This window comes from Nilaparvata lugens, chromosome 2 (genome assembly GCF_014356525.2).
Source record: "Nilaparvata lugens isolate BPH chromosome 2, ASM1435652v1, whole genome shotgun sequence".
Lineage (NCBI taxonomy): Eukaryota > Metazoa > Arthropoda > Insecta > Hemiptera > Delphacidae > Nilaparvata > Nilaparvata lugens.
Genome location: NC_052505.1, coordinates 89,952,084 through 89,979,603, shown reverse-complemented (window position 1 = coordinate 89,979,603; position 27,520 = coordinate 89,952,084). Strand labels below are relative to the sequence as shown.

Below are 27,520 nucleotides of genomic sequence, written 5' to 3'. Positions count from 1 at the left end.
TCGATAAGTACAGACCAACCCTCGAGTCCGAACAACAGAAAAAGTAAAAAGTGGTACCGTAACCGACAAAAATGTTTCTGGTGATAACTGTTGAGAGCTTGCATACTGTAATTAATTAGCATTCCAATTATTACATGCAATGAGCCAAACGCTGTTCCTGTTTTCTAATGACGTTGTTTGCCGAGTGGATAATAATACAGTTACACTTTCTTCTTTGTTGACAGAATTGCCTACAAAGTTAATGGCGGCAGTGTTGATGAAGAATTCACTACCGGTAGGCCTACTTGTAACATTCCTGACCAGATTATTTTCGATCTCTAATGTCAATAATAGAGAGATTACTATTGAGTCAGGTTGGTCCATGAATGAATAAATGGGAGTCTTTTTTCTTTAGGGCTACTTTCAACATAAATAGAAATATTAACCTGGTACCGTACCGTACCCTTATAAATTATTTTGTCACTGCATGTTTCGGCTACCAATTTTTACTTGAAAATGGCATTAGTAGGACAAAATAATTTATAAGGGTACTCAGATTTATATTTTTATTTCTGAATGGGAGTGTTTTGATTTTCCACTACTGCACAATCATTTCTGGATAAATTAGTTCAGACAATGAATGCTCAAAACAGGGTATAGAAGGAAAAGTTTGGAAAACTATTTTTGACCCAGCAGTTCTGTTTAGGCTAGTAAGGAGGTGAACATATCGAAAGTCCCCACTCCTACCCCTGTACGAAGTGGCTGGGTGGGGGTGGTTCAAAGGTACCATTTCTTGGTTCATTGCATATAACTCGATAACTATGCATCTTAGCTTACATAATTTTCTATAATATTTATTTCGCAACTTTTTCTATATATTTTATAGTTTTTGAGATATCTGCTCTTGAAGGTTGACATTTCAAAAATAAAACCACGTTTGCCTCCAATTTTGTTAAGAGATGAGGGTGGTTTGAAAGTTGAATTTTTGAAATGTACCATTTTTTGGTTCATTGCATAAAACTCGATAACTATGCATCTTAGCTTACATAATTTGCTACAATATTTATTTCGCAACTTTTTCTATAGATTTTATAGTTTTTCAGATATCCGCTCTTGAAGGTGTGACATTTTAAAAATAAAACCACGTTTGCCTCCAATTTTGCTAAAAGAAATGAGGCTGGTTTGAAAGTTGGATTTTTCAAATTTTGCTTACATGCTTACATCTTGGAAAAAATGCCTCCAACCTAACCTACATGACTAACTATTCATCAATTAACTTGATAAATTCTCTATAATTTTTGTTTTGTGATATTTTCAACAGTTTTCAAGATATTTGCTCTTGAAAGTGTGAATTTGTTAAAATACAAGGTTTTCATCCATTTCTTGTTCTTTCAGGGCTTCCAACTCTCCAACAATGCATCGTAAAAATGAATGCTTATTGTACGTTTGTAGAGCATTTAATTATCTTTCATGTGATGTATTATTTCATGTTCTCATTTCATTGTTATAGCAGCTGGGGTGTGAAATTATCAACTCCGAAATTTTGTATAGAATAGTCATGTCAGTAAGATGCATAATTTTGGGGTAAAATGAGAGAAACCAAAAATATAGAGAGAAAAGTTTAGAAAATCAAAAGTTCCACACTCCTATTCCCTGTGTGAAGGGAATGGTTCAATGGTACCATTTATTGGTTTCTCTCATTTTACCCCAAAATTATGCACTAAATCCCTGGCCAGACCGTGATTTTTATCTTTTGATCCTTATTGATCTCTGGTATCAATATTAGAGGGATCATCCAGTATTGAGAGACGGATGTGAGTCCACCTTCGATTAGGATTAGGTTATTTCTCTCATAAAAAATGCGACCAGTAATTGGTCTTTGTTTTCTACCGTTGAAATTGAAAATGAGAAGATTTTGTGATGATCTTCATCCCTTGATCCTTATTGATCTCCAGTATCAATATTAGAGAGATCAATATTGAGAGACGGATGTGAGTCCACATTCGATTAGGATATGAGATTTCCCTCACAGAAGAATGCGACCAGTAATTAGGCTTTGTTTTCTACCATTGAAAAAAAATGCAAGGATTTTGAAATGATCTTCATCCCATAATCCTTATTGATCTCTGGTGTCAATATTAGAGAGACCAGTATTGAAATACGGATGTGAGTCCACATTCGATTAGGATTACGTTATTTCCCTCACAGAAGAATGCGACCAGTAATTATTAGTCTTTGGTTTCTACCGATGAAAATAAAAATGCGAGGATTTTGTGTATTGCAGTACACGACGTAGCTTGCAAAATGAATCATGTGCAGCCTTGGCCTTTGCCGGCTCATTCATGATTTGCATCCTCCACTTTGGTCGCCCATCGGTTTTGTTGGCTTCTTCTTATTTTGCCACGAAACTGGCTCGTAAAGCAGTCCACTCTCACTGCCACAGCAAGCAGTATTCCTCATTGGACAAACCCAATTCTTCCCACTCAAATAACGCTGATTCTTTGAAATGAATCTCACTACAGAGCAAGCAGCGAGATTCACTTCAAATTGTCACCATTATTTGAATACGAAGCTTTTGTTTTGACTAATAAGCAATACTGACAGAAGATTGAATCTTGGTATAGCCATTTCGAGTTTGACTCTTTTTGCAGTTCTTTGTTCAAGTTCGAAAATTTAAAGCCTTCGTTGCACTCTGATGTCAGTATCCACTTTTTTCTACATAAATCCACTGAGCTTATCTCTACACTTTCGCTTCGGCCGCTGTTCAAACAAAATGAATTTAATGAAATGAAAAAACGTTTATTCTGAGAAAAATATTTACAAACAAGAATGGGAGAATTGAAAACACATCAGCCGGATTCGGCGGATTTATTGTAGGATTACGACTGTAATGGATCGAATAAAACTACAATTATTGGAGAAGACACTGAAACATGTAATTTATTGATTGAGTCTTGATTTGATTGGCAATTTGGCAAATATAAGTGCTATTATATAACTTAATCATGGTGTCTTTTTTCTTTAGGATTACTCTTGAATATAAATAAAAATATAAATCCAAGTCCCCTTTTTAAAATTATTTACTTGATAATGGCATTATCTAGCCGAAACATGTTGTGACTAAATACATTGAAAAAGGGTACTTAGATTTATATTTTATTATAAACTTAATTACAATATTTAACAATGATTATAAGCATGATTGACAATGAGATCAGTGCATCATAAGGATTCTGTTTGTTAATTATATCATTCATTAACAATGAACAATATTTATTCATTTTTATTTATTTATTCATTTATTGTATAAAATACTATAATCATAATACAATTATGACATTGGAGGAAAAACTAGGCTGAGCCTGTACTTTTCTCTCCAAAAATTTTGATAAAATGTTAATGTTGTCCAAAAGATAAGGTTATGTAATCACACACTGCTTCATCACTTGATTTTCGGTCCAGGATATTAACAGAGTTTGTGATTAGGTAAATTGTTAATTATCATAGGTAGAGCTTATGATATTATAGGTATTAATAATGCTGCAAAATCTGAGATTCAAATTGAGTACCTACCTATTTCTCAAAACCCGCCTAACACCTCATCAAAATGAGGTAATAATTTTTTATAATATTTAGAAATCGCATGTATTACAACAGAATGAAGACAATACATTGGAAAGGCCACTCGAAAATAAAATTATAGTAATTCCATTATAATTCGTTTATTGTATAAAATACTATAATCATAATACAATTATGACATTGGAGGAAAACAGTAACATTAATGCTTACTGTTGTTACAAAAATTCATATATTAATTTTCTAATTTTCTTTCAAGATTGAGACTATTATTTTCGATTGCCAAGAAAAATTCATACTTTCTTTGTAATCTACCCCGTTTATCACATTCTGAATTGATAGGTACCTAAAATTACTTACATGAATATAATTGACATTTTTTGTTTGAAGGAAATACTTTTGCAGTCTTTTTATTATCATAGAAACTATTGTGATAAAAGATGAGAAAAACTTACAGTGTTTTCATTCTTCATATGAATTTCTGGAATTGGTTAGCAGGTAATATCGCTTTCATTACTAAACTTCTGACAGAGAAAATATATCAACTCTGCGAATTGATAGGTTACATATATGATAGACTCTATATTATTATCATTATTGAGCTTGATATTGAAAAAATATGCAAAATTGATGAAATATACAGAGTGTTTCAGAAGTAGTGTCGAACCTTTAAGGGTATTGTTCCTTATAACTCAGTGGTTATCCTTATAGCTGCCATTTTGTTTTTTCACTTAGGAGTTTTTATCTCAAGAACGAAATGTTGTATTGGCATGAATATTTATGCTATAAAGACTCAACTTTAAAAATTAAAATAAAAAAATTCTCGATGTAAATTTTCAAAATGGCGGCCATCTTTAATTTTTGATTGCAAATTTCACGAAAACCGTTCACTTTACAATTACAAGAGACAAAAAAGTTAGCAAATCTCATCAAGATTCCAAGGATATCTTATTTATTAAGATTGGTCGAAGAATAACAGAGAAATTGATCCTTTTTGTACTGCATGCATGACTATGAACAAACTGAAAAACATTGTAAAATCAGCTGGATGGCCATATGGAGCCATACAGAGTTTCAAAGCTTCATCTTAAATACAATTGGAATTGAAAATGTAATATTGATGTTTAAATGGTGACAAGTGATCATGCATGCAGTACGAAAAGAATTAATTTCTTTGTTATTCTTTGACCAATCTTAATAAATAAGGTACCTAACCTTGAAATCTTGATGAAATTTGCCAACTTTTGTGTCTCTTGTAATTTTTTTGTAAAGTGAACGGTTTTCGTGAAATTTGCAATCAAAATTTTATAATGGCCGAAATTTTGAATATTTACATTGAATTTTTTTTATTTTATTTTTAAAAGTGGAGTCTTTATAGCGTTATTATTCATGCCAAATTTCAGATCAATACAACATTTCGTTCTTGAGATGAAAATTCCTAAGTGAAAAAACAAAATGGCAGCTATAACGATAACCGCTGAGTTTTGGACACTTCAAATACGAAATTTGTAGTCTCCTATCATCTAGGAACAATACCCTAAAATGTTTGACACTACTTCTGAAACACTCTGTAGAATACAATATCACAACAAGAGAGTAGGCTATACTAGAAGACGAGGATACCATTCAACATATTTTTTCCAATATTCATGAAATGTTAACATTGGACCAATCTGAATACAGTAGAGGTACAATTATCCAAATTGTCGATAATCCGAATCGCTTAAAATACGAGTCGCTTAAAATCACATCGTATATAAATAGGCGAAATCTCCGCGAATTTCAGATCTATTCAAAGAGCATTAACACTCATTTAGCAAAGTTCAGTTCTTACAGTGTAGTATTTAACAGTTATAATTAAAGTAAAAATGCTATGTAGAATTTGTAATAAAGTTTTTTCTTAATTTCCTGTTTTTGTCTGAAAACTCAAATAATTTGATTACTGTAACAGAATGAGGCCCGATCCCAAATTCCGATAATTGGATTTCTACTGTAAATGTATAGAATTCAATGTATTTTTATTTATATCGTATTCAATAAATTAATATAGATATAGCCTAGTGTATCACTTATATTTTAAAATGTTATTGCTATTGAAACGTCAGATTATTGCTATATTAATACTTGAATTATTTCAGTAGATATCATCCAATCAATTTTCTCTGATTGAATTAATTCCGGAACACCACAAAGTATGGAGAGTGTCCGAGTCAATTTGCCAAAGTTTTTTCAAAAGTTTCCAACCTTCCTCCTGGGTACATAGGATGTATGTGTTGGAAGGGTTTTTAGAGTAAAAGTAGAGTCCCAATACCAAGCTTTGAACCAATCGACCACAGATACACACCTGAAAAAATAACAACGATTATTGATCGAATCCACATTTAGATTGAAATATTGTTTCATTCATTGTAATCAATAGAACTAATTTTTGTTTGAGAAGGGAGCAACTTCAATGTTACAGTTCCTCATGTGTCACTAATACCTGTGGGCATCATCACTATTGCTTGAAAAATAGTCACCGTTGTTGCGTTTTTGGAGTTGATATTGTGCATTTGATTTCACACAAGACAAAACGATATTACACAATTTAAGATCTTATTATATTGTTGATTGAATCTCGCATTTTACGGGGGTAATTTTTTTCAACCTCCGAATGGCTACAAATAAAATACGAATGCATATAAATGAATCCAAAAGTAACTTACACTTATGACTAATCTTTAATATAGATATCGTGAAGGTTGAGACATTTTTGTCATACCAGCGAACCAGCCTACCAACACCCTCTACATAAATGCTGCCGCCCAATTAGTTTAAGTGGGCTATGACATTGTTTTGGAGCTCCTCCTTAGTTGGGAAGCTCTCAATGTAATGTCTTGAGTTTGGGGAAAAGATATAAGTTACTAGTGGTCAAGCCAGGTATGTATGGTGAGTGATCTTAATTATCCTATTTGATTTGCTGGAGAAGACGTTTGATGCACTAGCACTGTGAGTCCGAGTTGACATGCATCACAACGATTCCAGAAGTCATTTCAATTGACGTCTTTTATTTTCCGAGACCATTCACGCACAACATCATCACTTATAACGTTTTCTGAATGAAATTGAGCAATTCTTCCTTAGATCTATGCTGAACTATTGAATTTTGCTTGCAAAAACGAAAAACGCTACTCAACTAGCACTTGGCGGGAGACTCAAGTGAGGCGGCCATGTTTGTGGGTCTATAACTCGACAACAATTGACGATCTGGCCGCACCGATCACAGGACGTTTGTTGGGGATAGCAATACGTTCAGCTCTGTAAAAGTCACCCCCATCCCCTTGTCAGTGTCTTATGGTATGTGATCGTAGGTTGAAAAGAATGACCCCCGTATATGGTTCACAGTTTTACTTTATTGTTAATAGTTGATAAATAAATAAATATGGAACGATCTGTATTTTTCTTTAGGGCTATTTGATAATGGCATTAGTAGCCGAAACATGTCGTGACGAAATAATTTTAAAAATGGTACTCAGATTCATATTTTTATTTACATGGAACGATCAGTCTGACCCAGGTCTAGTGTCAGAGTTCTTCAGGAGATAAGTCAATCATGATTTTTGAAATAGTCAAATAAACATGTATGAATTATATCAGAGATTATTCAGTGATACTAGTCATGCTTAATCATAGTATGGTGATCATAGTCAGGTCCACCAAGGACTGTCGAACCAACTCAACCAACTAAAATTTTAAATTCTTCTTAATAGGCTTGCTACCTACTCTCTTTTTTCAGTTAGTCTAATTTGTTTTTCTTCCGTCTATTTTCTATTGTGTCTTGTGTCATTTCCTATTTATAATGTTTGTTCCAAACTATTTTATTGCTATTTTTTCTGTCTTATTTAATTTAGTTTCTGTTTGTGTAAACTGTAAACAATTGATTTTCAATGAGGCTTGTTTTGGCATAAAGCTGTAAGCCTCTATATGTTGTAGTTTTTCTATTGATGATTTAAATAAATAAAGTAAAGTAAGTAAGATACTAGCCATGCTTAATCGTAGTATGGTTATTTTATAATTATATTAAATAAAAAATCTTTTAAAACCAATGCAAATTAATATTGTCAATAAAAACTTACTTTCAATAGTTTGAGTTCGTCCTCCGGTAGTTTCAATAAATAGGAGTATCCAGCCACCACATCCCTCCCCTCATCGGCTGACTGTGTCAACATGAGTAGGTAGCACATCAGTATGGACAGCTCGAACAAGTAAGCTGACACATGCGAGTCCCCGAAGTCAATGATCGAGCACATCTCATAATCGGATTCTGTTTTCTCAACTATTATATTTTGCTCATTCAGATCACCGTGTATTGGGCCTGAAAATTATAACCAAAAATGAAATTGACGGCTGTATTCAGAGAATTTGTAGGATTTTTCAACGATAAAATTAGAACACAATAATGTAATTTTCACAATATGTTGTATTTTCTTCTTAATATTGTTTATTTTTACAGAATCTAAATTTTCATAATGTTTACTAAATTATTTTACTTTCATAGAAGGATTAACTGAAGATGCTCAACTGATAATGATGACATAAACATCGAAGTCATGGGTTTTGTGAAAATAGAAAATCAAGTAGAAAATACAACATTAAGTTTTAACTTTAATATGATAAGATTTCAGTATAGGAGAATGGAATTCATAAATAATAACTTTAAAATCACTTCACTTATGGGCTACTTTCTTCAAATTAATAAAAACAATATAAAAACTTGTAGTACCCTTTATTAAAAATCAAGGTAATAAAGGTAATCAAGTGTAATCAAGGTAATAAAAACCAATCGAAAACACAGTTGACCAATACAATTTCATAACCATCATAGTCCATGATGATGATGATGAAGATCATTGGATAACACTCATACGGATAAAATTCGACTAATTCAATTATTTTCTTCCTAAAATAATTCAATTAATACAGTATAGAAATTATTTGCCTGATATCTGAATAATAGTGGTACCGGACTAAAGTGAGGAGGGACTCTTACAACAATCAACCACTAGGTTACAATAATCTAGCTAGATTGCTCACCATTTTTAAGTAGACTGATTTGCTGGAACCCAATCACATTCAATACAACTCACTTGCCGGATCTAAACTAAATTAATATCACTTGCTATAATAGCTGATCGTTGCATGGAGGACGCACGCCTGATAAAATACATGGCAAATTCAAAATTCCAACAATTGAAGTCAAATGGCAAATGCACAATACCAACATTTAAAGTCAAGTTAGTGATCGTAAATTTCCGTTTATAACACAATATGTTGTAACCAATCAATCGCTTCCAGATTCTAGAAGTAAAGTCCTCATATTTAGAATTTATTTATTAGTATAATGATGTGTAAATGAAAAATATTATCCCGTTTCCAATGTCAAAAAAGTAGGTCAATTTTAATATTTACTGTGAAATACAAGTCTATATTAAAAATATCAAGTTTAGAATATCAATTACAGTTATTTATTGGTTTAAACTTCTTACATAAATCAATTTTCTAATAGGAAATTATAATAATACTGTGATAATCAATATTAATTCAATCATTTTAGATTCTTCAATAATTGTTATAGTTTTTGATATTCGTTTATTCATTTTGTTGTTAGACTAGACTTAGGATTGCATCCTCCATGAAGCAATCGTTACATGGGCTTGATCTTTCTTGACAAGAGTGGAGCATTCATTTACGTTTTCGCTTAGTTGAGTTTAATCGCTCCAAGTGGAGTTAGAACTCTATTACTTGACCGGACCATCTTAACTAGGATAAAAACACTCACAAAATTCTATTATATTGAGTACAGATCGCTACAGATTATGGTCTAGCTAAAACGGCTTTCATTAGAGATGTATTATCCTGGCAAGACCTACATTACTATATCACAAGTTTAGATACAAATGAAAACTCTAGATGACACCATGTTCTAGTTGTAACTAAACTTTACCCACTCACTCCCAAAACCCACTAGCACTGCTGTAATTGGACTCTAGCTTGTTTAAATTAATCTTCTCGTCATTACTCTATCACACTCTATATTATACAACTGGAACTATAGATGTCACTAGTTTTAGTTATAGGTACCTAGACTTTTCTCTTTCATTCCTTCAACACAGTAACTCTATATCACCCTCTAGCACATTAAAGATTGGGCTCCAGCTAAAACCGTTCTATTTAGAGACGTATTATCCTGGAAGATCTACGTTACTTCATTACTCTATTTTAGATAAAACTGGAACAATAGATGACAATTGCTCTAGTTGTATCTAAAATTTTCTAGCTCATTCCTCTTACACATCGCCTCTACAAAACCCTCTAGATCTTTTCCGATTAGGCTCTAGTTAGTCTGATTATAGAAATATGGATGACACTATACTTCTTCTAGTCGTTCCTAAACTTTTCACTCTCATTCCCTTTACACATCGTCTCTATAAAACCCTCTAGCTCTTTTCCGATTAGGCTCTAGCAAGTCTAGCAATTTTACCAATTACAGAACTATAAATGACACTTGTTCTAAAGTGAGGTCCACATTATAATGACAGTGGATAAAGATAGAAGAATAGCGATGCCAATTCTCTGCATTAATTAATCATATTTCTACACTGTCAAAAACATAATTGGCACCGTTGTGGACCTTGAAAAGGATAGTACCACCGGCTTTGTCGAATGATAGACAAGGATAGCAAAACCAAAGTTGATCAAATACTGTCATTATAACGTTGACCTCACTATAGTTGTACCTAGACTTTCCTCTCAAACGTCTCCTCCTCAAAGTATTTCAACGACTTGTTTCGACCATTGGTCATTTTCAAGTTGAAATAAATTTTTTATTTATGATGATCATTGATAATGGGTAAATAAATTTTTAATTGAAAATGACCAATGGTCGAAACTAAAGGTTAAAATATTTGTAAGTTTTTAATAAAGGGTACTACAAGCTTTTATATTGTTTTTATTAATCATAACTTTACTAGACTTGGATTATTTTATCATCAGCTATCAAGGATTATTCCATTCTATAATTTTAGTCTGGAGACCTCTTCAGAAAATACAGTGGGCTACTTTTTAAAATATTTCAACACAACGTTGAATATAATTATTACATATTATCATTGAGAAATTGATTAAAAATGTGAGGAATAATGTTTTTGACTTTTTTATCTTTTTACCACTCTTTTAGTTTATTAGGCAAATTTGTATTAATTGGTTCAGAAAGGCACATGGATTCATTAAAAATAAGAGGAATAACGTTTTTGACTTGCACATTTTTATATTTTTACTCCTCTTCTAGTTTATTGGGCAAATTTGTATTACTTAGTTCAGAAAGACACATGGATAGCATGGCAAAAAGGTTAATATAACAAGTGGGAAATCCCCAATCAGTCATATAAAAATAGAAGTAAACTAACTAGCTATGGTATGTGCATCAACTATTATACTATTGTGCTTCTCTGAGTGTGACCAGAACAAGTTATTCTACACCGTGAAAATTAGAAGTATTTCTTCTAAATAGTTTCAATACGAATAGAATGTTATAAATTTTATGATAAAAATGCTTTTTATTATGATCTTGATGCAATATATGATGTAAGCTTGATATGATGGAATATAGTATTTAATATGGTAGTCTTGATTCTTTATTGATCCATATAATAAGTATATCATCAAAATTATAGGGAGAGAAAATAAGGTAACCTTGTGCTATTCCTCTCCCAACTTAAGATAAGGTTACACATAGTCCGAACTAGGTTAATTGTTTTGTTTTTAAAAGTGACTCGTTATTTGCAAATATTCATATTCTTTAGCAAATATCTTATTAATTTTTATAAGAAGACATCTTCTCATTATCCCTAGATATCCAATTAGTTCCGTTATCATTTAGTTGATTTAGTTCTTCAGCTCACCTTTCTGTAAAGTTTCTAGCCTACTAATTACATTCTCCTCGAATTGTTCAATGATTTCATTGACAATGCCAAGTTTATCTTCATCTTTCAGCACAAAGAGATGACTTCTCACTTGGGGTAAACACTCCAGGCTCCAAGAGGTACGTCTCGAAGAAAACCCCTCATGGCTGAATTCCTAGAACAAGGAAATCAGAATGAAATAGCTTCTAAGTCAAAAAGTTTCAAATATATTTCAATGAAGAGCTACTCCAAACATGTTATCCTATACTATTAAACGAGCAATTTCTGTTTATATGTTTTTATGTTTATATATACGGTATCTGTATGTGACCGGATCTCGAAAACGGCTCTAACGATTCTCACGAAAATTAGAACAAAGTAGGTTTATGATATGAAAATTCGATTGCACTAGGTCTCAACACTGGGATAACTCGCTGGAAGACATTAAAAGGATAGATACGTACTTGGAAAAACAGCTGGAAATTTTGTCGTCTGTCGATACCGTAGGCCTAATGGAAGTGAGTGAACGAGTGCATGTGTGGGATCATTCAGCTGATCTCATGTGAAGCAAAATTCAGCAAGAAAACTTATTTTCGTTTATTTCTCTTTTTTTTAGAAAACACTTCAGAAAGTCCAAAATAGTAAATAGATGCTGTTAATCTAGAATAGTAGCCTACATAGTATATTAACAAACATAGTATATCATTCTAAATCGAATTCATAGTATATCTATTTGTAATTGATGATGTGTTTGTTTTTTTAAGTGTGAATAAATTTTTATTTTGGTGAGTGATAGTAGCTTAACCTAGATTTTGATTAAGACTGTAGTATAAATTTGAAAAAAGGACAGTTTTGGGCATAAGCCTGTTGTGCCTCCTCATATAACTGTAAAAATAATTGTACGACTGAGAAAATGAATAAATAAATATAAACAATAAATTCAATCTTTCGTTACAAATTTTCTATGCTTTCACACGCAGAGCAAAGCTCGGTCCCCCGATATTACCTATACTATGTTCAGTTATTTCAGTGGTTAAAATATACGTACAGTGCATAATGTATCCTAATTCATATCCAAGTTCTTTCTTCAACAATCATTTTTTAAGTATAGTAAGCCTATAATAATAATAACCCAGAACGTACTTTTTCAAACATCGCTCGTTTAGATGTTCTGCAAGGATATTCTGTTATCTACTGGTACTAAAAGTATCGCTTACTACTCATTGTTGATTTATGAAGGAATTTCTCTAGATTATTTTTAATAGAACCAAACTGAAATATCGGTAAAGCGAATTGCAATAATGGAGAATCATCATTGAACAGCTAGTTCAGTTTTTTTACTTTTAATACCGGTAGTACACCTACATTGTATTTTTTCTTTAGGGCTAATTTTGAATATAAATAAAAATATAAATCTGAATACCTACCCAATTATTTAGTCAGGACATGTTACGGCTATATAATGTCATTATCGTGATTGGAAAATAAATAAATTTATTGTTTCCGAAATAAAGTTATTGTTTTATTGGTTCCGAAAACAAAGAATAAAACCTTAACAGAACTAAGAAATACTTCAGAAAAATAATTAATTAAATAATTGCAGAGTTGATTGCATTGTATTACAATGTGCACATCTTGTATAAATTTACCTTTTTATTAGGAAATAAGATTAAAATATTACTTATCAGGTGGAGTATTATTTATTGAGTGAGCCTATATTAATTTTTTTAAACAGAATCGTCCAGTAGACAATTTATTGGTGATATGGTGAAGTCCAATTGATGACTGGCAATTACAGTGTTCGACTTCCGTCAATACTTGCCGTGCTACCAATTTCTCCTAAATCGGTTGGTTAGCATTTTTCACCTATTAACCTAATGAAAGTTATCGGCTCCAACGTAATAGATTCTTGATAAACTATGAATGGATCTATTGCCTATGAATGAGAAATCCAGTTTTCAGAGCAAACCAACTTATAATCTTCAGAAGAATTTTGGCAATATACTACACAAATCCACAAAGAACAATACTTTACACACTTAAGCATCTAAAATCATTACAAGCTAAATACTTATCCACTTATGTAGTTGAAAAAACAATGGCTATAGGCTTGTAAACACACAAATCAAAATACACAAGCTTAGAACACCATACAACTGTTCAAAACTCAATTTAAAACATTAAAAATTCACTTAAACAGAAAAATATTCAGAGAGCACAAAATTAGAACACACACAGCCAGCCATCATTTTTAGAGAAGAAGCAAGCCAGCACAAAGAACAGAGCAAAGCTTTGTAGACACCTCAAACCAGTGACGACTTCACGGACACGTCACCAAAAAATTATAAATTACAAGTTTAGAATTCACATTTTACATTTGTTCTCAATAAAACTTTATTTTGAAACTGTTATTTTAAATTTATATATCATCTCTATTTAAATAATCCATTTATCTGTTAATTCTGTCAACTCAGCCTCGGTGACACCATGGAACATGCAACACAATCATTTATGATAAATTCTCAGTCAAAAAGTTGTCCGTATATCGATTACTCTGATATTTACTATAAAGTTTTATAGATCTCGAATTGAAGATTCGATTCCAATCGAGAAAAAATGTAATATACAATAAACCCCCTCTTGACATAAAAATTTTACTGTTTGAAAATTAAAGAAAAAAAATTACATTGACCCAAATGGAAATTGTTGAATTGTAAATTCGAGAACAGTAACAATTTTTTCTATAAAAACATTACATGTTGTCCTATAATATTGAAAACTATTATAAAAATCATCAATAGCATTTGTTATATGTTTCCAAACAATATTTCAAAGTATAGAATATCAAAATTACTTTTGATTTAGCTTTATAATTTAAAGGAAATATCTCAATGGAAAGTTTAATATATATAAAGAATAGTTTTTTGAAATTGCACATAAATTTAATAGATAGAAAAATTCAATTTTTATTGCATAAAAAAAAATTTAGTATGTTGAATAAAAAATTATTAATACTTTTTTTTTAAATGAATTGATGAATTGTTACATTTAATTTTCACATAAAATTTCAATAAATCAAAAAATGTTCATTTCTTTCACTATTGACGCGGTTGATTTTATCGATGCAAATTTTGGAAAACAGTCTGTTAAGGCACTCAGTATGATTTTCAGTTAAGTGTGACTCCAATGTGATGACGTTAGTGCTGGGCTGATCTGGATGCACGTAGTGTTGGGCTGATACTTGTAGTCGACTGATGCATATCAAACTCGATACAGGTGACATCTCAGTTAACATTGCTTCATGCTTGTAGTAGACGGCTGCATTCCAAACTGGATACAGAGTCACGTAAATTTTGTATCATATTTGTAATTATATTATTATATTTGAAGACAGAAACCGAGCAAGAATGAACATGCTGAACAGAAAAACAAGAGCTACAACAAACCTATTCCAAGAAAAAAGAGCGTATGCCAGACAGCTCTGCCGGAAAAAGAAAAGAGATTTTGAAAGAAGTAAGTTGGAAGAGATAATGGCGTTTGCTGAGGCAAAGAATGTGAGAAAAATGTATATGAGAATACGAGAAGGAAAGGCTGGATTCCAACAAGAACAAATTTTTGTACAGATAGTGATGGCAATCTTGTAGGAGGGGAAGAACAAGTCATTGAGCGGTGGAGAGAATATTTCAATGAATTGCTTGGAGGAATAGCTGAGGAGGATCTACAACTGGAATGCAATCAAATAGGTCCAGAACCATTCATTGAAGACCCTCAGATACATGAAGTAGAGGAAGCCGTTGAATCACTGAAAAATAATAAGGCCCCAGGGGAAGATACAATAACTGCAGAAATGATAAGGCCGGTGGTCCACACCTTCTCAAAGCTTTACATAGTTTAATTGTTAAAATTTGGAGAGAAGAAGAAATGCCTGAAGATTGGCGGATGGCGGTAATCTGCCCTATCCATAAGAAAGGAAGCAAGACTGACTGCTCAAACTATAGAGGTATCTCCTTATTGAATATTGCTTATAAAGTCCTAACCAAGATAATAGGTAGAAGGTTGATGCCTTATGTGGAAGAAATTTTAGGGGACTACCAAGCTGGATTTAGACCAAACCGATCATGCACAGACCATATATTCACTATCCGTACAATCTTGGAAAAATGCTATGAGTATAATATTGATTTGCACCAATTATACATAGATTATAAGCAAGCATTTGATAGTGTGAAAAGGAATAGTCTGTTAGCAAGTATGATTGAATTCGGTATACCTGGCAAACTTACAAGATTAGTGAGAATGACTTTGAAAGGTACAAAGTACCGAGTGAAGATCCAGGGAAGCCTGTCCAACAGTTTCTTGGCAAGTAATGGACTTAGACAAGGAGATGTATTATCGGCCATGCTATTCAATATTAGTTTGGAAAAGGTTATACGGAGTTTGACAGTTAACCAAATGGAACCATCATGGATAGGACTCTACAATACATGGCATACGCAGATGATGTGGTCCTACTAGCAAGAAATAAAAGAGCCCTACTGGAAGGATTTGACCAACTTAAGACTGGATCTGAGCAAACAGGTCTCAAAATTAATAATAATAAGACAAAATATGCACAATAGTAGAAAAAATACCCAAGGGAATGAAAGACGTTTTGTGTTTGGAGACAGTAGTTTTGAGAAGGTTGAGGAATTCAAATATCTGGGAGCTGTAATAACACAAAAAAACGAAGTCCCAATAGATATCAAAGCTAAAGTATCAGCTGGGAATAGATGTTATTATGCTTTAAAAACTTTTATCAATTCCCGACTTATCTCAAGAAGGCTAAAAGTGCAAGTTTACAACACTGTCATAAGACCAGCCGTACTATATGGTGCAGAAACCTGGGTACTTACTCAGAGGGACGAGACCATACTCAATGTCTGGGAAAGAAAGATCCTCCGAAAAATCTACGGACCCACCTATAGTGATGGAGAGTGGAGGATCCGCACTAACCAAGAGTTGCGAGAGCTCTACAACAACCCAGACATTGTAGTTGAAATAAAAATGAGACGTCTAGGTTGGTTAGGACATGTGGAGCGCATGGATGACTCAAGGAGCGCAAAGAAAGTCCACAGAATGAATCCTGGAGGAAGAAGACTGAGGGGAAGACCAAGAATGCGTTGGATTGACGACGTGGAGAATGACTTGAGGCAGATGGGTATCAGAGGATGGAGAAGGAAAGCTCAAAATCGGGACGAATGGAGAGGCATACTGCGGGAGGCCAAGACCCTCAATGGGTTGTAGAGCCGAGGAGTAAGTAAGTAAGTATTTGTAATTATACAATGTACATTTCAGGCTTGAAATGACAATGTAATTCGTTTTTCAGAAAAGAGATAGACGCTGCATACAGGATTAATTTAGGTGAGGATTAATTTAGGTAAGGTTTGGTTTTTTGATATTTTCAGCTTTCAAGGTTTAGAGTTCTGCATACAGGAATAATTTAGGAGAGGATTTTTGAATCAATTCTTTCATGATACTGTGACTGTTAATTTGAATTCAAAGTTGCGAATGTGAACATGGATGGCAATTACCTCCAGGTAATGTGGTAGTGTTGAAGTTTGAGTTACATGGTCAGCAATAAGCGTTAGCATTGTCATTGGCGTATGCTTTGGTGTCTGCATTGGCATCAACATTGGCACAGGCATTGGCATCGGCGCAGGCATCGGCGTAGATATTGGCATTGGCATCAGCACAGGCATCGGCGCAGGCATTGGCGTAGATATTGGCATAGGCATCAGTGTAGATAGGGGCGTAGTTATTGGTGTAGATATTGGCGTTGATATTGGTGTAGATATTGACATCAGAGCAGATATTGGCGTAGTTATTGGTGTAGATATTGGTGTAGATATTGGCGTAGGCATCAGTGTAGATATTGGCATAGTTATTGTTTAGATATTCAATTGATGAGTCACACTAGTTCGAAAATCACCCAAATGTTCTTAACACTCTTCATGGCGTTCACTTGTTGCCGATTTCGAGATTCACGTGATAATTATTTCAATGTTAATGTCCATGCTGTACCTGTTATCTTAAAATGCTTATAAACTAAAAAGAAAATTTTGATTAGGCTATCAATACAATCTAATACACATGAAAATTATTTCTAAGTATATAATCAATATAAAAATGAAATTGTTAACATCTTATTATACAGTCAGCAATACATATATTGTGAAATTTGGAGACATCAATTACAAAATTCAATAGAAAAAATAATTTCATTTTCATTTATTCACTGTTCAAATATTTTATAAAAAGCAAATTATTCAATATTATTAATCATCGTTTGTTGGATACTATAGTTTATTTCGACTTTTCAATGTTCTAAACACAAACTACATTCATGACAAAACTTTACTATCAATCATTAAACAAGAAATCATCATCAAAACATCAATAATATTTTGCTTCAAAGGCAAAATATTCATAAGTAATCTGCATCTATGGCAATCAACATTATTAATCATTATTTTGTATCTATGGCAATCAACATAAGTAATCAACACAAAAAAATATTATCTCATTACTGCCTCTCTAAGTCATAACCTCTGTTATTCCTTCTTTAGGCAATAATGGGTTTCCATCTCAAAAAACAATCACATACCAGCAAAATTCTAATCAACAAACCCCACTAAAAATTCTACATACACTCCAGCATCCATTTCAAGTGATAATCAATCATATCAAAATTTATAGAATAAACAGTTTTTTTTTATTTAGAAAAAGACATCAATTACAAAACTTTAGTGAAATTTAACCTTTAACTCATTTCAATTAAAAATATGACAAGACGTTTTTATTTAATGAAAACATTATTATTCAAGTTAACTTTCATTAATACATCTCATATATATGGTGATACAATTCATTAATACTTTCAAATTTTGAAGTTTTATTATTATAACAAAAGAATTTATACATAAGATGATATTTCAGCATGTTCTAAATGAACCATTTATTTTTTAAATAAATTCAGAATTTGAAAACTGTATAATGAGTACAAACATTTCAAGATTACAATATAAAGATGATCAAGATGGATAATGGGTAAATTAGTTCCCTAAAAAATACAAACAAGAGAAAAAGAAAATTGGGTAAATAAATTTCCTAAATAATACAAGGAAGAGAAAGATTAATTAGAGCCTATCCTACATGTCAGTACTGAACTTTCATAAGGAAGTATATTTAATAAAAATATACTGAAAATGAGAAAATGAGACATAATTTGCTCTGAAAAACCTAATTACCTAATATGATACTTGACAAAAAAAATAGACATAATAAAATATGTAATACATGATGAAAAAATATACTGCAAGCAAACAATTATTTACACTACAATGGATAGATTTTAGAAAAGTTAAGTTTTATCAACAATTAAAGATTAGGAAAATAAGCTACTATTTTAACTTCCAAATTATTTCAAAAAAAAATACAAATTTAATGACTATGGACAAGATTGGTTAAGATATGCATCATAGAAGAATTTTACTGAACATTACACAAAGACAGGAAAGAATCGAAATTTGAAAAGATTAAGGGCCAAGAAAAATAGGCTACAGGAAAGAAAAAAGACACAATTATGGACTCTTACCATACACTGCGTAGCGATTATGCTATTCTGAATCCGGCATAACACAGGATTCCTAATCATTGTGTCTGGGGAATACCCTTTCATCATGTGATTCACTGTCATCATCTTGTAAGTAAGCAACTTGAAACAACTTTGATATAAAACACATCAATGGTGACTTTGTGTTTTGTTTTCTTCAAGAACATGATTTTATTCATGGGTTCATTTTTTCAACAAAGCCATTTTGCTTACAAAAGTTAGTCATGTTCATTAGATAATGCTTTGCATACACCTTTTCAATTTTCAGTTGAAAGTTGAATTCATCAACTTGATTCAAAGCAAGATTCATTTTGTTTACATTGTTCCTAACCTCTACAGAAACCTGTCTCATGTAAACATTCACTTTATTTACTGTTTTCCTAACTTTCAATTTGGCAATACTACTTTCTTTACTGTTGACTTTCAATAAAGACAGCTCCCTACCTACTACATTACTCAATTCTACTATCCCATTAGGATTTACTTTTTCAATAACAGTAACTAGGCCTACATTATCTGAAACTTGAACTAATTGATCTTGTATCTTAACACTACTATCATCCTGCTTCAATTTGCTTTCATCTTCATGATTATCTTTCAATGTTTCATGTGTATCTTTTAATAGAAGGTTTATACTAACCTGCTCTAATCTAATGCTAGCAAGTTCTTGCTTCATCTCATCAAACCTAGCACTTTGATTTTGTTTCAAATTATCAATCTAGCATCTTGATTTTTAAACATTTGGTCTAACTTAGCATTTTGCTTATCAAACAGTTGTGTTAAGGCAGCTATTAACTCATCATCATTTATAATATTTTTCATATTGTATGCCATTTTGCTAGTCTGCACAGATAATATATTCATTAGGACTTGATCTCTCTTGAACCGATTTCCCACTCAGCAGCATCTCATTCATAACCTATCAAGACATCAGCCTACACATAATTTCTATAACCAGGGATTTCATGGTGTACCATTTGGGACATATTTATTTTGTAATTCGGTCCCACCTAGGGGTAACATTTGCCTTGCTACCAATTTCTCCTAAATCGGTTGGTTAGCATTTTTCACCTATTAACCTAATGAAAGTTATCGGCTCCAACGTAATAGATTCTTGATAAACTATGAATGGATCTATTGCCTATGAATGAGAAATCCAGTTTTCAGAGCAAACCAACTTATAATCTTCAGAAGAATTTTGGCAATATACTACACAAATCCACAAAGAACAATACTTTACACACTTAAGCATCTAAAATCATTACAAGCTAAAATACTTATCCACTTATGTAGTTGAAAAAACAATGGCTATAGGCTTGTAAACACACAAATCAAAATACACAAACTTAGAACACCATACAACTGTTCAAAACTCAATTAAAACATTAAAAATTCACTTAAACAGAAAAATATTCAGAGAGCACAAAATTAGACACCACAGCCAGCCATCATTTTAGAGAAGAAGCAAGCCAGCACAAAGAACAGAGCAAAGCTTTGTAGACACCTCAAACCAGTGATGACTTCACGGACACGTCACCAAAAAATGATAAATTACAAGTTTAGAATTCACATTTTACATTTGTTCTCAATAAAACTTTATTTTGAAACTGTTATTTTAAATTTATATCATCTCTATTTAAATAATCCATTTATCTGTTAATTCTGTCAACTCAGCCTCGGTGACACCATGGAACATGCAACACAATCATTTACGATAAATTCTCAGTCAAAAAGTTGTCCGTATATCGATTACTCTGATATTTACTATAAAGTTTTATAGATCTCGAATTGAAGATTCGATTCCAATCGAGAAAAAATGTAATATTACATACTTCATTCTTATTTCTGGTGTCTTTAGAATGTTCCATGAGTATTATTTGGAGGACTTAATTATTCTAGTAGTATTTTATTTAATAGTAGTTATTTATTAAAGTTTAGTAATCAGTTCTCGCATGTAAAATCAATAGGAAGAAAATGTTCTATTACTCCAAATATTTAATTAGGTGATAAAAATTCAAGACTGACAAAGAAAACTTTATGTCATAAATGTCGTTTTTTTGGGATGTGATGGCAGCGGAAAATGATGAAAGACTACACTTTTCAATTACAAAGAAATAAGTATATGTGGAAATTAGCAGTATAAGACGGGGATGAAACATGAAAGGACATTGGATATAAAGAGGTTTCGGAAGGTCACTATATACACTCAGTGATTCATCACCAAAATTCAAGTGCACAGTGACTTTCCGAATACTCTGTATAAAAAGAATGTAAGTGAGTGATACCACAAAGAAATGATAGAACTATTCGTCTGAACAAGAGAAGATTTCAAAATTGATGTAATGCTACCTTCATTTTGAGATCCAAATTCGCTGCAAACAGCCCAATACTGTAGAATAAGGCACTTGATGGTTTGACATCTTTCAATAGCAACCCAGGTTGATACGTTAGAAGTCGCACCACGTAGCTAACTGAGCCTCCTTCCTCTAGAAAATCATTACCATTAATGCAATTTAATCCTTCAATATGGTAACAGGAACTAGGATTGTAGGATAATAGATTTCCTACGATAGTAGGAAATCCTAACAATCCTTCCCTATTTTAGCACAGCCGACCATTATGTTAATCACGCATGCTTCACCGTTAGTGGCCAGCCTTACTTTCGTATTTATTTATTTTATTATTTATTTATACAATATGACAATTTCCACTGAGTCTAACCCATAGAAACAAACAAACTGTATTTTGTTTGTATTTTTATCTTACTTTGTGTCTTTTGTTTTTAAATAGATTTGAATTTTGGATTTGAAAAGATTTTAAATTTTATTTGAAGATAATCAACAAAAGTTAGAGCTGATGTGAGAACATTATTTTCAACTAGAGTTAAAGCAATTCTCATTTATGGAAAACATAAAAATTATTGATTTCAAAGACTTGAGAAACAGACTGAGACTGGGATAATCATATCAAACAAACTGTATTCACAACTGTTGGGAGAGATTTAAACTTCACTACCTTCACTTGAAGAAAGTCTTAATAATACTATCAAATAAATAAATAATAACAGTGTTACGAACTACGAAATACAAATCAGTATTTTTTATTGTTAAAAAGAATTGTGTCTGTTTCAATGATGAACTGATAATAGCAATTGCTATTGTAAAGTACAATTGTTCAATTATTATTGATTTTATCACAGAAACGACTTCCTTGCTAAAATGAAAAGTCAATAATTACAGTAGTCTATACTGTAGCATGAATTATTAGCACTCACCAAGGCTGACTTCCAAGATGGAATGATAACTTCCATCAACATTTTTCACTGGTCTTGGTGTAGAAACATTGTTTTCATCTGAAAGTTACAAAAATCATTTATGAGTCTCTCCACTAAGCTCTAGAAACGAAAAAAGGGAAATATAAACATATATATTAATATGAGATGATACGATATTTTGATGATTTAAGATCGGTAAAAACATCATTTTCATTGGAAATTTATTTTTACTGAAAATTATTATTTACTTTTGATTAACCACTGGAATTATTTCAACATGAATTAATGTAATGTACGTACTGGATGATATACGGTTAATTTATAATACATGATATGCAGTTAAATGAGCTAAATACCATTCATATTTCTAGATTTTCACAAATAAATTACATTTTTAACAAATCAATATTATTTTATTGGAACAAATTATTAGTCAATAGCAAATTAGCCAATTTAGTCAATAGCAAAGCCACACATTAATTTTCATACAAAACAATGTTCCATTTTTTCCTGCGTACACATGATAGAAAATTTTATAGATGATATTATAAGATATTCATCAGGAATTAGTACATACATCATGAGCGGGGTATAACCCGTGCTAATTCAAACTCTTCACACGACTAACATTGACCCAAATAATTATTTTCCTTATAATTAACTACATCTTATTAATTGGATTGAACTTGAATGATTGCATAACTTACTTAAAAATATCATGAGTTCATTTTGAGCCTCTACAAATGGTATGTTTCTTGAATCGACAGAGTTCATAATCTTCAGAACATATCCATGCTTCCACAAATCTGGGATCAAAGGGTTCTCGCTACTTGAAACCTGAAAAATTGGTTGAAAAATAATAATATATATCAATACTGGGGTCAGTTCAATAAATATTTAGGGATCAATATACAGAAGAAACGCTTCATTATACTATCATTAGAAGTAAATAAAAGCCTAAATAAAAGTATATTTATGGGTACTTTCTCCTCCATTCATTTATATATTTTATCAACTTCTATATTTTTTCCATACAGGTACTCTTGACTAAACACATTGTCTCAATTTAAACTTCTACCTATATGTTTTTATACATCTCATCTTGATTGAAACACATAGGCCTAATAATTGAAACTTTATCACAAAAAATATAACATTCAATTTTGAAAATAAATCATCAAGATATCACCTATGAATGGACTCACAAAATAAATCCACTTTTCAGTAGTTGTTGTAGAGAAAATTAAATGAATAAGTGCTTGATTTTTCTTGAGTTTTTGGAAATAAATTGGATCAAGTTGAATTAAAAATATATATTCATTAAGATGTGTTCCATATATTCCGGAATTAATATAGACATTTCTTACTGTAATTTATATATTATCAATACTCACTGTAACATGGTAGTTTTTATCATCATAGGAGACAAGGGATTTTAATTCGATTACTGATAATCCAAATAATTTTTCGACAAGTTGTTGAGCCTCTTTTGAGTTCAGATTGATTGGTACCATCCCACTGTTACATACTACATCATCGCTCATCTTCCCTTCAATATTCGATTCTCATAGATACGTCTCAACCTGTGAATCAAACATTCAAAACAGTTTGAATCATGATAAATTATTTTTTCTCAAATCAACTCTCACAAATTATACATCAATCATTCCATTAGAAGGACATAATGATACTTGTATAACGTACTGTAATGATATCAATAGGGGATTATTGAATAATCAACAGCATCTTAACAACTGTTCTTGATAATGTACTGAAATAATGTGCTTTGTTCTTAAAATAGTTCAAAAATTGTCATGTTGTATTTTTGAATTAAACCGTTTTCAATAGAGACAAACTCAAGTACCTACACATGTAAATTCGAGCTAATAGATTACTTTGATAGAGTTCTATATTTTTAAGAACTAAAAAACCTAGTATCAGCGATTAAAATGTGAACTGATAATCAAAAGAAAAAAGGTTGATAGGGTTCAATTGATAAGAGATAATAAAATGCATGATTAATAACGTACTATGTATTCGAGTTATACACAAATTGCTAAGTTTATTTATTAAATCAATAATAGAGCAAGAATAATATTGATTGCGGTTGTCCTGAAAAAATCTTAATGAGCTTTAAACAATGAATTATTCATATCGTCACGGCTTCAGTTAGCTGGAGGTTTCATCATAAATTGAATAATACTTAGTATACGACTACCGTACTAATAGTAAACTGGATTTAGACATTTTTTTCGCAAATTCCGAAATCGCATCAATGAAAATAATTGCTGCAGGAATGGTGAAATATATTTTGTTACAACGTTTTACTGTGGGTATCATAACCTCACAAAATATGGATCGATGTGTTTACCTTTGCAGCAAACAGCATGGTGCAGCACCACTGCAGCTTGCAAGAGCTGAGTGAAACTACCCCTCTAAACTTCTACACCCCTACAACGACCGCGCTGCATCCACAACAGCGCATGCGCAGTAAATAATCCAACGGCTCGATTTCCTTTACCAGGCGGCAAATGTAAACGCATACCCTCTTTTGCCGCGCTGTAACAATGTGGGAAAAACCGCCAGAAAATACAAAACCGACACATGTGTGTAGTCCAAATACTTTTCCATTTCACAAAGATGATAGGCGGCTTCCATCCCTATATTGGGTGATGGCTGTTGCTGAATGATAAATATATGAATAAATGAATGCTAGTAGCGGGTGGTCGGCTGTGTCAAGAGGAATATTATCGAAGCATAATCATATTAGCAGTTAAGTGATTTTTAAACAAAAAATATACCTAATCTAGATGTTTTCATTATACAGTATATAATAGAGTACTGTATTTTATTAGAATGAATAGTAACGTAAGTTTAAAATAATAACCCTACAACATTTCAACGCATCTATTGAATTACATTTTATCTAGGTCTATCTATTATTACAATAATATTGAAATAGGATTCCATATATATTTTATTTTCTATTAATTTAAAGGTTTCAAAATTGCTTACACTCTAGAAATTATAAATAACTTTTTAAATTACTCACACTCGTAATTTTTTCAAATAGTACAAGCAAGCATGGAGAAAAAAGCATAGCTTATGTATCTATGCTTGTATCTTTTCTCTATGGTACAAGTCACTTAGTTACATTACATATTTCTATTTAAAGATCATAATAACAAACAAAATACTACAACATAAAATATTGCTGTTGAGCTACTCATTTTAGTGATATAATAATGCCTGTAATTTTTTTAATACCACTGATCACTTTTTACTTCAAAAGGTACATTTTTTTAAAAGTAGTTACGTATTTACTTCTGTACAGTGTTAAGCCTATGCTAAAATTTGTATAAACGCAAATAAAATTATAAACGGTATCAGAGTAAAAAGGAGAGTGATAAGGGACATAATATTACAAAGAACACAACCACATAATATAGTTATTATAAACTCTTTTAATATCTTCATAGATATTTAAAGAGCTTTAACCAAGGATTGAATTCCCTATTATTAATACACGTGTCAATAAAATCAAATATTGTATGACGTTAATGATCAAATATCTATGATCATGTCATCTATAACAAGATAATATTTGACTGTGTAATAGGGATACAAAACATGACAAATTATTAGCCTACTTTAGTTTTGATTCAGTTCAGGTCCAACAGATATTATACCTTTTAATGGAAAGGTAAATGAATATTAGTTTCTATCTTGAAGAAAGAATATCTTGAATTCATCAACAGATGCATGAACATTTATAATTTAACTATTGAACAGACAACTCTTTTAAAAGTTACACTGCATTATTGAAGAGGATTATTTTAAATTAATATTAAAATTTTATTATATTACTCACAAATGTTTACGAAGATAAAGTTGATAAGAGCAGTTCAACAGTATCCAACTGACAACTATCTGAAGTGATAAAGGCGGCAGAGGAAGTTTCTAATTGAAGTTTCACTCTCGATCTCAATTTAATGTCGTCAACTGCTTGCACACTCAATAAAAACAACAAATTAATTAAAAGCCACTTGATGGCTTTATCATCAAACTCAGAACAATAGGCAGTCTCATATTTCAACAGAGTTGTAAGTGTAATGTTGACTGACGATCAAATTTTATTGTTTTGGGTGGAACAATGTAAGAATTTTTATCTTAAGTCGGCTACTATTCAAGCAAACAGATTGTCGTTATGGATTATTACTCTGTTATATTGTTGCTGGAGCTCATTATTTATTGGACTGAGATGAAGAATATCAACAATTATTTTTATCATGTATTTTTGATAGTATGTTTTAATTTGCAAATTCCTCAGCTTCGTTTACTGGGAAAACAGACAATATAGCTGTCATAATGAACTGTATAGAGAAATTTTCAAATAATTCTCCAATTCTAGTTTAATGAAGTTAGTTGAGATTCTAAATTACATTCATACCACTTTAAAGAAAGTTTATCATGTCCGTGTATTTCAATACTTTCAAGTCAAAAATTCATGAACTGCTTATTAACATCTAATTTTTGTGGAATTTGAAATGGATGAGAAACTAAAGTACTATGATTACATGGCTAGATGCATGGGTATTCCAAAAATTGGTTATACTTATTATTGGTTCAGGATTTCGTATATTTATCGATTCGTTAATGTTCTTTCATTTAGAAAAGAATTTATAATATTAATGATGATAAAGAGGTGAGTATTTTAGAAAAAGATTTAAACAATAGTCTACAAATTGGAAATATTATGATAGCTCTGATTATGCTAATTTATTGTGTAAAACAATAAAAAATATCGATCTCAAAAATATTTTTTCAATAATTCATAACACGTGTAAGTTATGAATGAGTACACAAAATATAGTCTATTTAAAATATTGAAAGTACTTTAAAATCAGAAACCGATAATTCAATTAATCAATTCAAATTTCACGGTTTCTATTCAATATTTCTGTTATAAACGTAATAATCAAGTTTATTGATATTTTATGGACTTCTCGCTTTCAAAAAGTTTCAATATAGCTATTTCATTCCTAATCACTAAAATAAATTCATTGATCTACTCCTTTTATCAATGATCAGGATGTA

The 27,520-nt window shown here is 31.5% G+C and overlaps 1 protein-coding gene across 3 annotated transcripts; it reads right to left on the bottom strand.

Annotated features, from left to right (window-relative positions):
* Positions 1–4,756: 4,756 nt before the first annotated feature.
* On the bottom strand, positions 4,757–26,588 carry LOC120350039 (hydroxylysine kinase-like). 3 transcript variants are annotated; one of them, XM_039422062.1, is made up of 8 exons: positions 26,295–26,588; positions 23,818–24,006; positions 23,131–23,260; positions 22,424–22,501; positions 21,499–21,635; positions 11,499–11,673; positions 7,674–7,912; positions 4,757–5,902 (listed from the first exon to the last, which is right to left on the bottom strand). In XM_039422062.1, the coding sequence occupies exons 2-8, from the start codon at positions 23,965–23,967 to the stop codon at positions 5,711–5,713; spliced, it is 1,101 nt and encodes a 366-aa protein (XP_039277996.1). In that variant the 5' UTR covers positions 23,968–24,006; positions 26,295–26,588; the 3' UTR covers positions 4,757–5,710. The 3 variants fall into 3 exon arrangements, with proteins under 3 accessions (XP_039277996.1, XP_039277998.1, XP_039277997.1); XM_039422064.1 differs by lacking the exon at positions 26,295–26,588 and adding an exon at positions 26,074–26,091; XM_039422063.1 differs by lacking the exon at positions 26,295–26,588 and adding an exon at positions 24,795–24,815.
* Between the last annotated feature and the right edge of the window lie 932 nt (positions 26,589–27,520).

Excerpts from the sequence above, each read along its gene's own strand:
- LOC120350039 (XM_039422062.1), bottom strand. The coding sequence starts at position 23,967 with ATGAGCGATGATGTAGTATGTAACAGTGGGATGGTACCAATCAATCTG. Across the intron at positions 22,502-23,130 it reads TGAACTCATGATATTTTTAA|ATGAAAACAATGTTTCTACA; the intron begins GTAAGTTATGCA and ends TGTAACTTTCAG. Across the intron at positions 21,636-22,423 it reads CATCTTGGAAGTCAGCCTTG|AGGAAGGAGGCTCAGTTAGC; the intron begins GTGAGTGCTAAT and ends ATGATTTTCTAG.